The sequence below is a fragment of the Ambystoma mexicanum genome, chromosome 4p (genome assembly GCF_040938575.1).
Source record: "Ambystoma mexicanum isolate Mex_15411 chromosome 4p, UKY_AmexF1_1, whole genome shotgun sequence".
NCBI classification, from domain to species: Eukaryota; Metazoa; Chordata; class Amphibia; order Caudata; family Ambystomatidae; genus Ambystoma; species Ambystoma mexicanum.
This window is the reverse complement of record NC_090927.1, coordinates 1,130,369,917-1,130,386,965: the sequence shown is the minus strand read 5'-3', so window position 1 is coordinate 1,130,386,965 and position 17,049 is coordinate 1,130,369,917. Positions and strand designations below refer to the sequence as shown.

The window sequence follows — 17,049 nt, the reverse complement described above, 5'->3', positions numbered from 1 at the left end:
TAACTACCCCTTCCCTATAATTATAATTGTTCTTTTATAAAACGCTTAATATCGGCGACCAATATTTAAGTGCAAGCCCGGGATTCGAACATGTGTTGCTATGTGTTGTCTTGCTTCCAAGACAAACGCGTTGCCCCTGAGTTTACCTCCCCGACCTATATTTGTATACCTAGCCTAACCTCCCTACCCCTTTTAGCCCCTTACCCCGCTCTATATTTCGATGAGTTTTTACGATGGACTTTTTTTGGTCAAAATTCCATCGAAAAAACTCCTGTTGGCAAAACGACACTATACCCTACTCTCCTGGGTAGAGAAACAAGGAAAGAAGCTGCCTTGTCATGGTCCCAGAATTGAACATGAAGTAGATGAATGGACACTGCCACTCTCTTTTCCTGCACAAATTGAGATTCCTAACACAACAACTAATGATATAAAAGAATCATCTGCTTTGTTTAAAGGAAGAGCAGTGTCAAGTGTGTTCTTTAAAAAAAAAACATACATACAGAATAGGCAGTCTATGTTACGATTGAGTGTAATAATATAGAGACGTTTTGTGATGGGAGTTGTTTCATTTCAGTGTTTTTCGTTGATGGGAGCCTTACTCGGATAATAGTGATAGCTTTTTTGTTCAAATCTTGCACAGATATTCAGGGTCACACTAGGGGTCAGCAGGGACTACCAACACAAAATGTGCATTTCTAGAACGTAAGTACCAGTCGCTACAGTATTTGCTGTATTCTTCTAATTTGTCATATGCACTTTCATGACCAATTTTATATTCTCATGTGAGTCAAGACATTTCTCAGTCTGAGTGCATACATTGGATCTCTTCTAGGATAATGCTTTCAGGTGTCAGCAATGAAAGGGAACAAAATAGTAGCAATATGTTTCTTTCTCACAGGTGGAAATAATGTTGTCCTTTTGTATTCACACACATTTTCAGCATGCACTGTTTTTAATATCATGTATTATTTATTCGATAATAACGAGGATGGAGTGATATGTGCACTGCACACATCCAGGATTACATCAGAATACATTGCATTGCAGTACAAGACCCCTCAAACCTTTGTCGCATAAGGATCCAGGAAATGTCAGAATGACATAGCGAAGAAGCACAGGCCTCCACTTTTACATGCAGAGGTAGGTTTAGGTTTTCTGCTTCCTTAGCGGGCATTGCATGTCCATTGTCTGCAAGATAAAAGCTTTAAGCCCTTTTTCAGATATAAACCCCAGTATTAGAAATCTAGGAATCGACAAGAGTGGCATATTTTCAAATTTTCATAGGTATAAAAATAAAAAGTTATGTACATCTGTAAATTGAGGCTTGGCCACGGTAGAGGGCCTTAAATGAAGCTGTATGCACGCGTTGTGCGCTGGAGCTGGTGGAGTAAGTGGAGAATACTGCGTCTATGCAAATCATGATGCGACCTCTGAGTGGTGGATGTTGGCCAAGGTCAGCTGTGCCTGCATGGTGGGGTACGACCTTCTGGACTGGTACAAGAGATTTCCAAATACTGCGGTGATGATCAACACACCCAGCAGCACTCCTCCAAGGACTATGGTTTCCACAGGCGGGAGAGTCCCTCTGTCTGCAAGAAGAACAGATTGAGAAACTTTTAGTGTTTTTTTCTTCTTATCAAGGTGCTCTGATAGCAACTCTTACTGGTGAAGCCAAAAAAAGGAAGCAGGACGATTGATTGTAATCAAGATGAACAGAGCAACATGAACAAAGAAGGGCCTGCACCGGATTCTGCACCGGTAATTAGCGTTGTAACCCTTCATCTGAAACCTGGCTTCATGGCTCGTGGCAAGCCAACGTTCATGGCTGGGCAGAAACGTGATAAGCATTTTGGGAATAAGGCAGTGGTTGAAATGTTGTGGTCAGAGCACCATCTGACAGGGCTGCCAGAGAGGGATCACAGTTTAAAAATAGAGGTAGTCCATCTTGCAGCTTTCAACAATCACCTTTACTGCCCTCTCGCATATCCTTCCCCCCAGAATTCTTCGTCCTACCCCTCAAGGCTCATGACCGCGGGGTAGTTTTTGATAGCGGTCTCAACCTCATCCTGTTCATTACTACCCCACTGCTACCTGGGTCAACGTCTTGAACATCCATGAAATCTGGCAACACCATATCTGTTGCTCCGCCAAAACCATGATCTCCACTCTTCGCATCAGCGGGCTGGACTACTGCTTCAGTCTCCTGGTGTGATGCGCCTCTATTTATTTGTCCCTGTTACAAAATTATTGAATGTAGTAGCTCACACTATATTTAACCAACTTTGCTAGACTATGTGGGTTAACTCTCTATGCAGCACTGCCATCGTTTGCCAGACTCCTTTTCCAAACACAATCACAGTCACCTCACCCACCCGCACCAGTTTAGGTACCTATATCTCCCCCTGCTGCCCCTACTCCCTACATCATGTTCTCCATTCCCCTGCACCCCCCCGACCTCTGCATTCCTTGCATACGCTATACGCCCTCCTGATTCAGCTTTTGTACTCCCATTGCTCCTTACTACTGGATTTGTATGCCCCCTGCGATCAAGAGCTTCAGAACAGTCCATACATCTAAGATTACTTTAATAAAGCAACCCTTCACCCTGAAAGGAGACCCTGAGATGTACAGTCACATCATGTCCTTAGTCCCCCAACTCACCCCTACATGTACACAGTCACAAAGAACTAATGCTATATTGATGCTTTATTGTGCTCTGTGTGATGCGAACACATCCTTCCTCTACGACCAGCAACAACTGGTCTATGTATCCAGTTATCACATTGTTAAAACACCCAGTGATAGAAGTGATCCATGCACTGCTATTTATTTGTATGTAGTTTTCATACAAGCTCTATTTTCCTGTCTCTTTGTCTCAGATCAATATAAATATATTAGCTGTGAAGTTAGCGCAGTGAGTTAAGTGCTCATGTCTGTGTTCAGCCTGTAGGGAACATGTTTCAATCTGATTATGCTGAATCAGCCTTTCAGCCCTTCATGCTTCCAAGGTTTATAGTAACTGTGACAGAATGGATATATGGTGAGGGTGGAATAGCCAGAGCGTTTTTATAATATTCATGACCTCAGATTCAAAATATAATCATATGTGTCAAGCTGGTGACACATGCTTGGTTGTGGTATGGTGTATACTAAGATCACACAATTATACTGCCACAGCAAATGGATATCTTACAAGTGTCAGCCTTGTGAGAACGACTTCAGCTTGACAGACCTGATGTGTATTATCCACCTGACCTGGATGACCCCACAACGGCCATGTGGGATAATGTCCAGGAAGTTGCCTCTTAGAGCCTCCTGCAGTGAGGGAAACACCTTCCTCCCAGAGCACAGGCACCCTACCCAGCAGATCTCCAGGAAGTTGGTGCTTCAAAGGCGGCAATGAGATAACAATGCTATACTCACATTAGTGTGCTGGCCACAGCCATCCCATTGAAGTCAGCAGAAATTGGAAGTGGTCAGAGTTGGACTAGCCAGAGGGGAGAGGGAGGCTGGAAGAGGGGTTTCACCATCTTGTTTGATGTTAGGGCTCTCTACAACTTCCTTTCCACTGCCAAATTTACTGAAGGTCAAGACACTCTGGGTATGATGTCAGAAGGCAAATGACACTTGTTACAACACCCTGGATTGGATCCTATATAGCAGGCTTGCTTTGGGCCCACTGAGACATGTTGGCTTTATAGGGAAGAGGAACCCTCTCCTTCTTTTGTTCATCTTTGGACTCTTAATTCAAGAAAGATTCACTGGACATCTGATGGCAATAGTGTCTATTCCAGCATTTTCTGCCAGGGAGGTGAATACAAAAGGACTCCAAGGCAGAGGCAAGCTTTGCTCCCTAACCATCCCCACGGAACAGTAGGGGTGAACTGCTGTGGACCAGGGGCTTTCTACTGGCTGTTGCACTGGAAGCAGGATCCTGCTCGCTGGATCTGAAGGACCCCCTGTTGGTGCCAGCCATCTTCCTGGATTTGGGGACACAGAACCCTGTCCTGGGGTCCCTGGGAATTTCCTTCCTGCAACATGGAAGTCCATAAGTAGCTTGGGTTCTTTTTACTCACCTCAAGATGTCTGAGAGATGACTCTACTAAGCTCGATGCACTATGAGCTGCTACAGGTCCTGTGTGGCTGCTTTTGGCACTCTCCGAACCTTCGAAGTTCTTTCGGCGCATCAAGCCATTCAGACACTGGCTTGACCCATTAAGGATCCATAAAGGCAACTGAATCACACGCCGAATCGACCTGCTGGAAGCCATCCACTCACCTGTCTTGAATACGAACTCGACCCACCAGAAGCATCCTTTCACAGCCGACTCTACCGCTGTCCGGCCCCATTGGAAGCCATATGACATGTACTGACATTGACATGTATTGTGTATTGACATGTACTTACCGCATTGTTATGTTTTTTTATACTCTGTATGTAACGTAAGCTTAAGTAACTTTGTACCTGCTGCGCCCGGCTACCCTTGGGTTTTGTGCGCATTATCAAATAAACAAATCAAATCAATCAAATCATATACTCGTCCATCCTGAATGTTGACTCGACCAAATGGGAGCCCGTACAACAAACCGACTAGACAGTGACTCTCCATTGGCGGAGCACAATTCCAAATGTCTCGACATTGGTATGACCGCAGCAAAAACACCAAGAAGCTCAGCTCAACAGTGTTGAGCCCCTCAAAGACAAAAGGTAAGGTATTTGGAAGGGAACCTGTCCTCTGGGTCCATTTGAAAGGACCAAAGTGACGTTTAAGCCCCCATCTATACCGTCCAAAGACATATACTTGAAAAATGTACATTGCTGTTGAGTCTCCTTCCTGAAAACCCCTGCTTATCAACCCAGATTGCCGCTTTACATCAAAGGTCTTCAATCTCTATGTTTCTTTTACAGAGGTGGATTTTTCACGTTTTCAATTCGATAATTGCATTGCTTTCTTTTAAAGATCTTATTTTTCTCGAATGTTGACTGGGCATTATTTTATTTTGGATGAATTTTTCTAAAGTTGTTTGGATTGGTACTGTTATCAGCTCAAACAGCTCCTGAAGAGATATCCTGCCATCGGTCTGCTCTACCAAAAGAGGTGATGGAGGTATACCTGTCAGGCTGTGCCTGTTTAATCTTTATCATTGAGATCACTGCTGGTTTTGCAATAGGGTGGTGCTGAGAAGGCCGTTTAGCCACCACTCATCCCTCACTCCTGCAGAGCAGCAGTTATTTCATCAGAGTACCATGAAAAACTAGGCAAGAATGACCGCCCCCCCTTAAAATTGCAGCCCTTAGAAGCAGGAGTAATTTGGCACAAAGGCTATACAAAAACATGATATTCGTTTTCGTTCTTCTCTCGGAATTGTTATCAGTGTTAAAAATATTTGCTGTGCTATTTTCCCTAATCAATTTGTCTTGTAAACTAGCACTCACTTTGAAGGTGCAAAACCTTTTATTAGATTGTCTAACACTCAGAGGTTAAGAGGGAGTGCAAGTAGAAAGAAGAAATGTGTGAGGTTTATGGAGAGAGACAAAGTGGGTGTGAAAATATGACAAGAAAGAAAGAGAGAAGTGTTCTCATTTACCATAGAAAGTCTAATAGAAAACAAATATTTCTTTACTGTCTATGGACATGTGACCCAGAGTGTGGAGTCATGGGACATGAAATAGAAGATGACCAGAGAGGAAGTGTGGTGTGATGAGCAGGATGTGCAGCAGAAATCAACGCAGGAGAACGATGGAAGGCTATCGCAGTTCTAGCAAACTGAATCTGAACCTATCGTACAGTGCTCAGTTGTTGAGAGACCAGGTCACAGATGAACTGGTATGGGAAAGCCAGACAATGAGATTTCACAGTCAATGGAAAGGGTTTGGAGAATGTGACCCATCTGTCAACTGTGTAGAAAACAACCTCTGAGAGCGAAGGAGATGCTGTACCCTGAGAATCTCTGGTATTGGAGTGGTCACGGAAGTAGAGAGTCTGGAATGAGACTGCTGAGAAGAGTGGCTGGGGAATACAGAGGAATTGAGAGCTGCAGAAAGGGAGCTTAAGGCCATAACCTGGAAAAGATAACAAAAATGGGGGATATGTCATAAAAGGGACGGAGCTGAATTATTGGACGCTAATCGCTCCCTCTCCCCAACCAGTTATCTGCAAGTTTTAGGTAAGAAATCTGTCTGCATTAACCATGTGTGATGAAGAAGAGATATAACATTGGTGAGCTAAGTCACAGCTACTTGCTGGAACATCCAACAAGATAAAATTAAAATGGTTTTAATAGGGGCCCACTAGCAATGCTCCTGTAAGTATATCGATTTGAATTGATTAATGGTGCCTGTAATACACTGCTAAGCAAACTGCATCTAGGTACCAACAGCTGAGAGAATAACTGGTCTGAAGGAACATCAAATAATTACATCAAAATATTTGTTTGGACAGCTTTCCTAAAGGTAATAAATTACAAATATCAGACTGGAACGCATTCCAACACCTAGGACACTGGAGTGCAAATCCTCTTTCTCCTCTACATTTGAAATGGCTCCTGGTAGTGATCAGAGAGATTGTCTAGATGAACTAAAGAATCAGGAGGGTTGATAAAGGCAGGTTTATTCCACCACGTAAGATGGTGCGGAATCATCCAGAATGACCAAGTGTATTAGACTGAATGGGTGATTTGGCCAAATTGCGGCCGTTCGAAAATTCCGAACGGCCGAAAAGTTTGACCAAATCATCCATGCAGTCCAAAAGCCACAAAAAAAGAAGGAAAAAAAAGGAGGGCTGTGGGGGTGTCCCAAGCACAGTTGCTCACTATATTGTGAGCGGTGGCTGCAGTGTTGTCCCCCGAAGCCATCCCAAAAGACAAAAAAAAGGAAAGGACCCTGCGGCAAGGGTTCCCGATCATGGAAGTGAAAGGGAACAGGCGGTGCAGGGACACTGCGAGTCAGCGGCTGCAAGGTAAGGAGGGGTTTTGGGGATGGGAGGGATACTTCTGATTGGCTCACCCAGGGTGGAGCTATGGGCAGCATGGCTATACTGGGTTCTGCATTGTCTCGAACTGCTGTGTAATGTAGGAGAAGTTGAATAACCCCATCAGCTGAAGGGAAAAAAACCTTGTAAAAATAACCTGCATCGGGATGTGGGTGTTGGGTGACTCAGCTGGAGTGCTGCGAGGACTAGCAGCAATGAAAGGGAAAGAGCAAGTATGAGTCTTTCCCAGAATGACAGTGCATTGTCTAGAAGCAGTCCTGAGGTCACAGGTCCACCTTGTTTGGATTGTCGAATTTTCTCACACCATACATGGAGATCTCATACCATAAATGGAGAGACTCTTCCCGGAGCAAACAAATCACAAGACCCAAGGGGTTCGAACATCTCTGGCACAGAGTGCCAAGAGCATCCTTAGGACCGATCAGTCCTTGTGGGCAGGGACCGCCAGACATGTATGAGAATCTCTGGATTAGAAGTCAGGAGAGTACCTTAAAATGGGCATGACTTTGCACTTAGCCCAGGACACCAAACTGCAGTTTGCCAAAGTCCACTGGAGCTGGCAACCTAGGATTTCCACTCCACCAACTCCCATCACCACATGCTGCTTTCCACCAACAGTGGATGGTGCAAGTACAAAGAGTGAAGGGGTAGGCAGCGAGATAGACTCACAGCCCCAATCAGGGTCACAGGGTTGTGACCCCTGATAAGTTCTCTTGTGATTTGTGCAGTCTGAGAGAGGAGGAATCACAGAAGGCGTCACATCTTTTCTTCACGATTTTGTGCCTGGAGAATAGGAGTCTAGATCAAACACCTGGTCCTATTAGTGCCAACAAGGGGCATTGCCTGGCCGAGAGAAGAGACCACAGAACCCTCAGCATGTCACACAACATTTGGAGAGGAATCCAAAGGAAGAATGCAGAGATTTGAGAAGGAAATTAAACCCTACATTTGAGCAGCCTACTCGTGTCCTGGTGTTTCTTCCAAAGTCAATCCCACAAAGCGGTGGCAGAAGTGGTATCCAGAGAACACCATGGACGCCCTTGTGAATTCTTTAACCGAAGGCCAACAACAGTTACAACAGGCTTTCCAACTTCAGACGCAATAGTCACACACAGACAGGTATGCGTTCCATCAAGCCCTGCAACTGTTAGAAATACAGCAGACAGGGGCCAAAGCAATGTGACACAACTCATTGAGGTAGCACCATTCATTATGGTCCAATCTAATATTCCAATATCTGTCCTCCAGTCATATACCTTGGCAGGGGATACTATGCATTTCTTCATTGATTTAGAGATTGTGGCCCGGATCGCTTTATAGCCCCAAAACAGATGGGGAAAGTAAATGTCCCCCTTGATGACCAGGGTCACGAAGAGTGCTTCTTGAGCAGCTAATCGCACTAAGGACACACCTTCTGTGGTTATTAAAAAATCCATATTAGAAAGGATGGGTTTTGACGAGGAAACATGCCATCAGAAATTCCGAAGGACTGGCTCAACAATGGGGGGACCCTGCGGTATGTGTGTGATATAATCAATTCTTTGACTGTGTGCTTGTGGCTAGCTCAGGACCGGATTACCAGCAGGGGGGTGTATTTATACATTTCCTATTGAAATCCATCCTGTTTTTGAAGGACCCAACCAACCTCTAGCTTTAGCAGTAGAGGAAGTGTGTGGTAGCACCACAGGAGGTCCGGGTACGAGTTGGGAACTGCCTAATCCAGTACCGTTGCCACTAGTTATTAATGAACATGGTCCAACCTCAAATTGTTTTTTTCCTCTTTCGGGGTACATTCTGACATTGTTGTTGATAGCAGTAAGTCCAAATGTAGCCCCCCATTATTTAGTGGCCCTGCTGGGAATTCCCATCAGGATCAGTGTAATTTGATGGATGCTGAGTGTGCCTGGTCTGAGCTGCAAATGGGCCAAAATTGAGATTGTGGCTCTTACATCTCTTACATCTGATCTTAAAGTAGAAATGAGAGAATTGAGGCAACCAAATAGATGAACAAGTGGTTGTACCCCCAATATCAGCAGAACGAAGGGGGCTTCCATCTACTAGACAAAACCTTGTCCTAAAGGCTGTAAATAAAGCAATTAAGAAACATGCCAAAAACCATCCCAGTCCCATTGTGAGTACATCCAAATGGTTAAAGGTCCCTGAAGCTATTGCCACAGCTGTGCCAATTAACCTGAGGTCAAGTGCTGAATTGTAAATCCAATCCCGCGATCCCTTGGCACTGGCAAAAAACAATCGGAGGAGATTGTACGACCCAAGGAAGATGCTATATATTTAAGAAATGTACCAAAGTTACACCAGGTGGGGTGGGAAGACAGGGACAGCCTTATTAGCAAATCTGCCCACTGGTTAAGACATACATTACAGTACCTTTCCGTGATCAGATCAGATCTTTTAAACACTGGGCATTTCTGCCAAGATTCATATAGGGGGCTGGACTATATTGAATTGTCTTTGGTGAACGATTATTTGAGGGCGGGATTGCTGTCAATTGACGCCAGGACAATCTAAGTGACTGACTTGAAAATTGAAATAAGGGGAAGACCACAACCACTGATACAATCAAGAGGCAATAATTTCAGTGGAATGCAAACTATGGCCTCCTCAGTAATGGTTGCTCAGCCATCCTCAGTTTTGTCTCGACATCCCCTGCCCTCCCCACCAAGAGGCCTGGATGTAGCTAACACCCACGTTAAGAGTAGGCTTGTGTTATTCCATTAAGTGTTAAGGATGAGATTGCTCATCCTAGGTGAATGGGAATCTTCATTTGGCTCATTTTCTTAGCAGTTAAGTGGTTAAAGAAAATTAAAATGGCATCTTGGAATGTTGCGGGTCTCCTGAGACATCTGAATGACCCGGATTTGGTAACGTCCATTAGAGAATTTGATGTGGTGTGCTTTCAGGAGACATGGGCTGCTGAACAGTGCATGCTGGATGGTTTCAATCCCGGCATCCATACCTTTGAGTGGTGTAGGGTGACCAAGTGGGGAGCTATGTGTCTGGATAAATGTGCACTTAATGCCCATGTTTTTGAGGTTGAGACACAATCTCGCTATCTGCAGTGTTTATCTTTTGAGCTTAATCCCTAATTTACATTCTACAATTGTGACATCTGTAATAGGTCATATGGCACCAAGGGCATGGACACTTTGAATTGGCAGTAGGGGTTGGTGGTGGAACATCAGAAGCACAGGGGCAAATTACGCACTGTAGAAGCAGGCAATATGAATCTTCAATTAGAGCCCTGTGAAGAACTAGCCTAATTCAATGATGAAGATGTTATCTGGGGAATATCGGAATGTGTTGCCCCCATGAAGAAACCAAAATATAAATATGCACGTCAAACCACAGAACTACTCTTTCGAGTAGGGCTACAGTCTTGTAATGGACGGGACCCTCCAGATGCCCGCCATCCTCAACATATATTAGTGGTGACATGAATAGTCACACTGATTACATTGGGGTAAATTTGGACACCTGGGGCATGGTCACATCTTTTGAGGTGCACAACACAAGAGAAGAGATAGTGATCATCATTTGTTAGGTATGACTTTGGGTGTATATCTACCAAATAAAGTGTTACCCAGTGCCGCTCAGGAGATATATACATCCAATAATAGGCCTAAATTGAGATGGGGTGAAGCAGCATTAGTTAATAACTTCAATGAGTCATACCATCAAGCGATGCCAGATTTTGAGACTGTAAGGTTTGTTGGGCTTGAGGATATAAGTTTTATATTTAGGGCGGCCTCTCAAATGTTGGTTATTTTCAGTAAATGGCACACCAAACCGGTGAAGGAAATTAAGGATTTACAACTACAGAAAGAGGGTTGGTGTGACTGTGAATGCAGGGCCCGCCAAAGTTAGGCAATTGGGAGCACTAAAAAATAGAGCTTCCGGGTCTGCGAACGAAATCTACATATTAAGCAAAGAATATAAGAAAATTCTAGCCAAGAAAAAAGCACTATGCTTCTTGAACCTCTGAGACTTACTAAAAAAACTCCTTGGCCGATAAAGACACCAAGGAATTTTGGAAAATCGCGACAATGGGTCTGGCCGTGCTGCAAAACCCTGTGCAAGTGGCAATCACAGAAAGTGCATGGTTTGACCAGCTCTCAGGATTATATCAGGAGAATAGGTTAAACTTTGCCAGTCATTCGGAAATACTTAATGGCATTGGTCTTGCGTGTGCATATATCCCACCACTTACTATAAGCCTTGAGGAAGTGGCTCAGGCAATGAAATGCCAGGTCTCAGGGAAAGCCTTGCCCTGATTATATGCCAGCAGATTTGTTTAAAAGCAGACCAAAAATGTGGGTGCCGTATTTGCACAAGTTGCGAAATGTAATTTTGCGGACTGGTTTCAAACCCCCTGTTTGAGCCTTGTTGAAATCGTGCCCATATTTAAAAAGGAGGAGTGCGCTGACCCAGGTAATAATAGGCCGATTTAGTTGCTATTTATTAGTAGTAAAATCTTTGGTAAAATCTTAGTTACAAACCAAATTGGAAGGTTAGGTTGCTGAGCAGGATGCGATGATCCACTTGCAAGTGGGATTTGTAAAAGGCCTGAGCACTGTCGACCAAATCCTAAAACTAATTTATATTTATAAAAAATATGTGAACTTAAATAAGAGCAGCCTCCATCTTTTATTTGTTGGATTTAAAGGTCGCTTCTGACAGCATCCCAAAGCTCACCTTGTGAGGGGCCCTATTTAATAAGGGAGTTCCATTAGATTTGTTAAAAGCAATGATGGAGCTCTATGCCGACTCTCCAGCCAGACTAAGATGGGATCTTGGGGGTGAGACAACTGATACCATTAAAGTAATGAAGTGTGTCAAGCAAGGTGGCACGCTCGCCCCCCCCCCTTTTTTTGTTGTTGATGGGATGCTAGATGACTTCCCGATGGGGACCTCAGATGCTCCTATATTAGCAGGAGAGCAAATCGAAATCTTGTTCTTTTCTGACGATATTGTCCTCCTCTCACGCACTCCAATGGGTCTTAAGAAAAAGGTTGCACATTTTGTTACATTTTGACATTTAAAGGGCTTGTAGGTCAATGTTATGAAACCTAAATACATGAAGTGTGGTAGATCCGGGGGGGGGGCAGAGGGGGGCTGTTCCCATATGGTACCTGATATTAACGGGGCACGCATTGAAGAAGTCAGTAACTTTGACTACCTTGGCGTAAACATCTCCAATGATGGGAAGTGGGATAATCCTGTGACAAAGGCTGACCTCAGCTTGGGGATAAAATGTAATGGCATCTTGGCTTTTGCCAATAGAGCAAAGTGTAACTCTGTACCTCCAGCTGTGGAAATCTACAGAGCCCAAGTCTTGGCCGGAATCTTCACTGTGCATTAATCTGGGGTTCAACCAAGGTTGAAGCCGTGACGGTGACAGAAAACAACTTCTTGAAAAAGCTATTACAACTCCCGAGTAATACCCCTAGTGTTCCTTTACATATGGAATTGGGCCTCCTTTGTATATCAGACTTGATTGCCCTCAAGCCGATTTTATTATGGTTACGTATTTGGTCGGTGGAGTACCACCAGAAATTCTGTGATACGAGAGATGTGCTGTCTTAGAATAATGTGACTTCTCTCAGATGGTTTTGGCATATAAAGGAATTTGCTTATAGGTTGGATATGGACGAGCTTTGAACTAGCCCCAAGCTTATCGATGTGACATGTAACGCTACTGTTATTGATACAGATACAATTTATTTGGGGTGAATATGTCACAAAGTGCCATGATCTGTCTATGCGGTATGAATACCTAATGTGCAAAGACGATACACCTAATGTGTACTTATAGACGATCCTTTGAAGTGCACCCTACTATTAAAGATGCAGCTTGGAAATCTACCTCTGGCTACAATTAAAGCAAAGTGGGATGGCAAATAAATTGTCTCCTATATGTCCCTGTTGTCCCCTTGAGAGTGAAACCCTCCAGCATTTTCCCTTTTTCTGTCCACAATATAACGCTATCAGAGGAAGGAATTTAAAAGCTTGCCTGCAAAATCACGGTATGACCACAATGTTTGCTACTGAACATCTTTGCAAATGTGCTACATTTACTGATGTTATTTATGCAGTCTCAACCTTTATAGCCAGTGAATGGAAGAAGAGAGATTCTCTCCTGAGGATAGTGCAATAATTCATCAAAAAGGTTTTTAAAAGAATTTCTGCATTGTTTGTATATGATGTTTTTCTGTGTATTTCTCTTCCTGATGTATTTTATCTTGTATGTTGTTTTTAATTATTTCTTGTAGCATTTGCTCTATTGTGACACAATGTATAACTTTTATGTAATTCATTTCTGAATAAAGTTGTTATGAGGATGATGATGAGAATCCAGGATTTAGCTGATAAATGGCTGCAAACCCTGACCAAAATGGCTGACAAAATGGCCTTGAGGGGATCTCCCTGCCTGAAAGGCGATGAAGGGAGGAAACCAAGGGTGACAGAAGAAAAATGTATCACAGTTACCCCGAGGGCACAGCCCGAGTACACCTTTCTGCCATAGTGTCTGGTAGCGTTATGATTGGGGTGAATGAGACCATGTTTCCTGGCTGTGTTTTAAGAAGACAGAAGCAGAGTCAATGGAAATTGGAGCCTTTGATATATGCATCAGAGAAACCGCTAATGGCCCTTCTGGATGACAAACCCACCCAACCGCTCGGTGACAGCAGCAACCTACAAACAGCTGAGAGTGCTTAGGAGGCCATTTTTTATGGCTTTACTGCATATATGCAGAGTCAAAGAAGTACCAGACCTAAGATGTATTACTGCAGGTATTTGATCAAGCCATCAAGTTCAGGGCAGTGGTCCTACCATCTTTTCCTGTTCCAGTTGTGATTGGGTATGATGTGCCCAGGTTTATGACACTTGTGCTGTTGCTAGAGGATGGATGGCATAAACAAGCTTCCTTTGCAGTAGAGGACATTAGATCTTTTAACAAATCACCGCTCAAAAAGCAGAATAGAGTGGCGCCCAGAGAGGAAGGCTTGAAGGATGAATCACAATGAGGTCAGACAACCCAAACTAGCAGTTGCAACCAGAGGGGCACAGCTTATATAAGGCCCAAAACACAGATCCTAGCTTAGGGCACACTTGGGAACAAGAGGAACGAGGTTAAGAACCACGAGTGGAAGAACCCTGTTTTGTGAAGGAGAATGAGCTATACCCACAGTGGTCCCCAAGAGACATAGCCCTCCAACACAGCAGGTACTGGTACCAACAAGGTTTTGATTTTCCATGTTGCAGATGGCCCACAGACTATAAATGACACAACATAATGTACCATAAGATACCAAGAATCTTTACGCAACCACTTAGAAAATATGGGCTTAGTACCGTGTAGTCAATAATGATCCAGATGTTTCCTAAAGTATAATTTTTTAATTCATTCACTTATTCAAGCACAAGTCACAAAAAACATTTATTTTTAAAACACATATACACAACATAGCAGTGTACAATAATACAATTATTCCACCTCACAGAATCAAGCTCACAAATGCTTGATACAAAAAACACAGTGGCAACTTAATTTCTCTTGTTCCCCACTGTGTCAGTATAGCCCAATTTATATAAGTTTCTGTCCTCAGTGTTGCAAGTAACTGGACATTCTTCAGGGGCAGAAATGTGTCTTGTGCTTCAGGTAGTTCTTTTTCATTCCTCTACACACCAGATTCCTATATCTGTGAACATGTTTGGGTCCATTATCATAGCAAAATGGTAGCCGAGAAGTTTTCAAAATGAAAGCTGCTGTCCTTCTGTGCCAGCCGTTGGATTTCTTATTTGCATGGAATTTCCCATTTGAAGTGGAAGGCACTAGAGACAGATTGTCCCTGAGTTGCTTTGGGTGTCTCTGACTTAAAGAAAGCAGCTAGTACACACAAGAAATCCAACGGCTGGCACAGACGGAGAGCAGCTTTCATTTTGAAAACTTCTCGGCTACCATTTGGCTATCTGAAGAGACCCAAACATGGTGGGTCTGCCCAGGGAAATAATTATGAACCTGGCAACCAATTTTAGATACTCCATCCTGAAGCACATATACCAGGTTTTACAAATAAAGCAGCTTCAGACTTCTGTGTACCATCCCAAAACCAATGGAATGGATGAAGGATAAAATCAAACCATTAAACAAATGATCTGGAAGACCATCTGCCACACAGGAATGAATGGTGATTGATTTTCACCTCTTTTATTGATAACTCTGCATAGTACTCTATGATCTTCCATGGGATTCTCACCTTTTGAACTCATTTATGGACATAATCCTCTCACCCATTCCAATCACGCATCTTGCCAACTTATTAAACAAATTTGTATTTTTATTTTATTGGATTTGTATAGTGCTATACCCCAAAGTGCTTAACAAAAAAGCAATGGTACAAAGTATGTAATAACAAGTCCAAATGAAATAATTATAAGGAAAGTAGATGAGCCTTAAGGCTAGTGAGGAAAAGAGAGTAAGAGGGGAGGATCAAATGTCAAATGGGAGTTTGTTCCAAAACTTAGGGGCTAAGAGTGAAAAGGAGCAAAAGTAAGACTGAGCACAGGGAGTGTAGGCGACAGAGAGAAGAAATTGCTTCTAGGAACATAGAGAGTGAGAGTGGGAATAGAAAGAGGTCAGAGATGAAAGAGAGAGAGGAGCCATTCCGTGAAGACTTTTGAAAACAATACAAAGACAATGAAATAATAGGCGGGGTTGAAAGGATAGCCAACAAAGAGACTGAATAGAAACAATAGAGTCATAAGGGGGAGATGAAAGAGAAGAAAAATTGATGAGTTATAGATAGATGTAAGTGGAGCCAACCGATATAAGGAAGGTTAAGTAAAAGTGAGGAGCAGTAGAAGAGTCGGGAGACGATGAGAGAGGAACCAACATTTTTATGCTGTTAAAAGAGAGAAAGGGAAAAGCACGTCAGACTTCATAAAGATGATAAAAGTAGGAATGAGCCACAGAAGAAATGTGCGAGGAAAAGGATAGGGTGGAGTACAGAATGACTTCCAGGTTATGAGCAGAAGATGAAAGAGAAAGAGGAAAAGAGATGTAAGGAGGAGGGTGTGTGTAGCAGGGAACAAAATTGTCTTGGATTGGGTGAGATGTAGAAAATGTTCAGACATCCATGATTGAATGGACAGAAGACAGGAGGAAAGGTTTTAGTGAAAAGTATCAGAGTAACTGGAAAACAAGAGGTCAATTTGGGAATTGTCATCATAAAAGTGATGCAAAATACTGAAGGAATAAGTGTTGCCAGTGGGATTGTGTATAAAGAAAAGAGAGGAGGGCCAGGAACCGAGCCATGGGAACATGACATGAACCCAAAGCGCTGGTAGGCTTAATCATAAAGGAAATGAGCGAGTGTCCATAGATGAACACCATACAAAAACTCACAGGCCTCACATGCATGAAGGATCTGACCCACAGCAACACTCTGTCCACATAAAAGAGGGACACATTGCAGAGCATACTACAGGCTAGACGAGAGGTATTCTCTCACCTGCATGGCCATCACACCTGGACAGAAAACTGTATTAGAACCAAGCCAGAGGCGTGGTTCTAATACTGACTTTCCCAAGTTGAATACCCTGAGTTGAATAAGAAATTGCAGAAATGCTTTAGATGCTCCATAGGCCACTTGTGCTCCCAATTGTTCTGGCCCTCAAACCCAATGAAACCGTATGCTTCTGTATGGATTTCACAAAGCTAAAAGAGTATTTCCATATATTATTCCTATCTCATACTTCGTGTGGATGAGCTGATTGACAGGTTGGGACCAGCACAGTATATAAGCATGAACAACCTCACAATGGAATATTGGCAGATACCCCACCAGCTTCACGGCAGTGAGAAGACCATTTATACAACACCCGAGGCTTGTAGCAGTTCATAAACGTTGTCTTTGGGCTACAAGGGGTTCATGCAACCTTCCAACAGTTGATGGATCATCTACTCCTGAACCATGGGATCTATGCTGCTGCATATTTAGATGATTTCATTGTATAGAGTACTAGCTGAGAA

At 43.3% G+C, this 17,049-nt stretch overlaps 1 protein-coding gene across 1 annotated transcript in view; it reads right to left on the bottom strand.

Moving 5' to 3' along the window:
• Positions 1–947: 947 nt before the first annotated feature.
• LOC138453673 (alpha-tectorin-like) overlaps positions 948–17,049 on the bottom strand; it is a 412,421-nt gene continuing 396,319 nt past the window's right edge. The window contains exon 9 of the mRNA XM_069606719.1: positions 948–1,592. Coding sequence (XP_069462820.1) covers positions 1,420–1,592 — 173 coding nt within the window. The 3' untranslated portion in view covers positions 948–1,419. The remainder of the gene's footprint in view (positions 1,593–17,049) is intronic.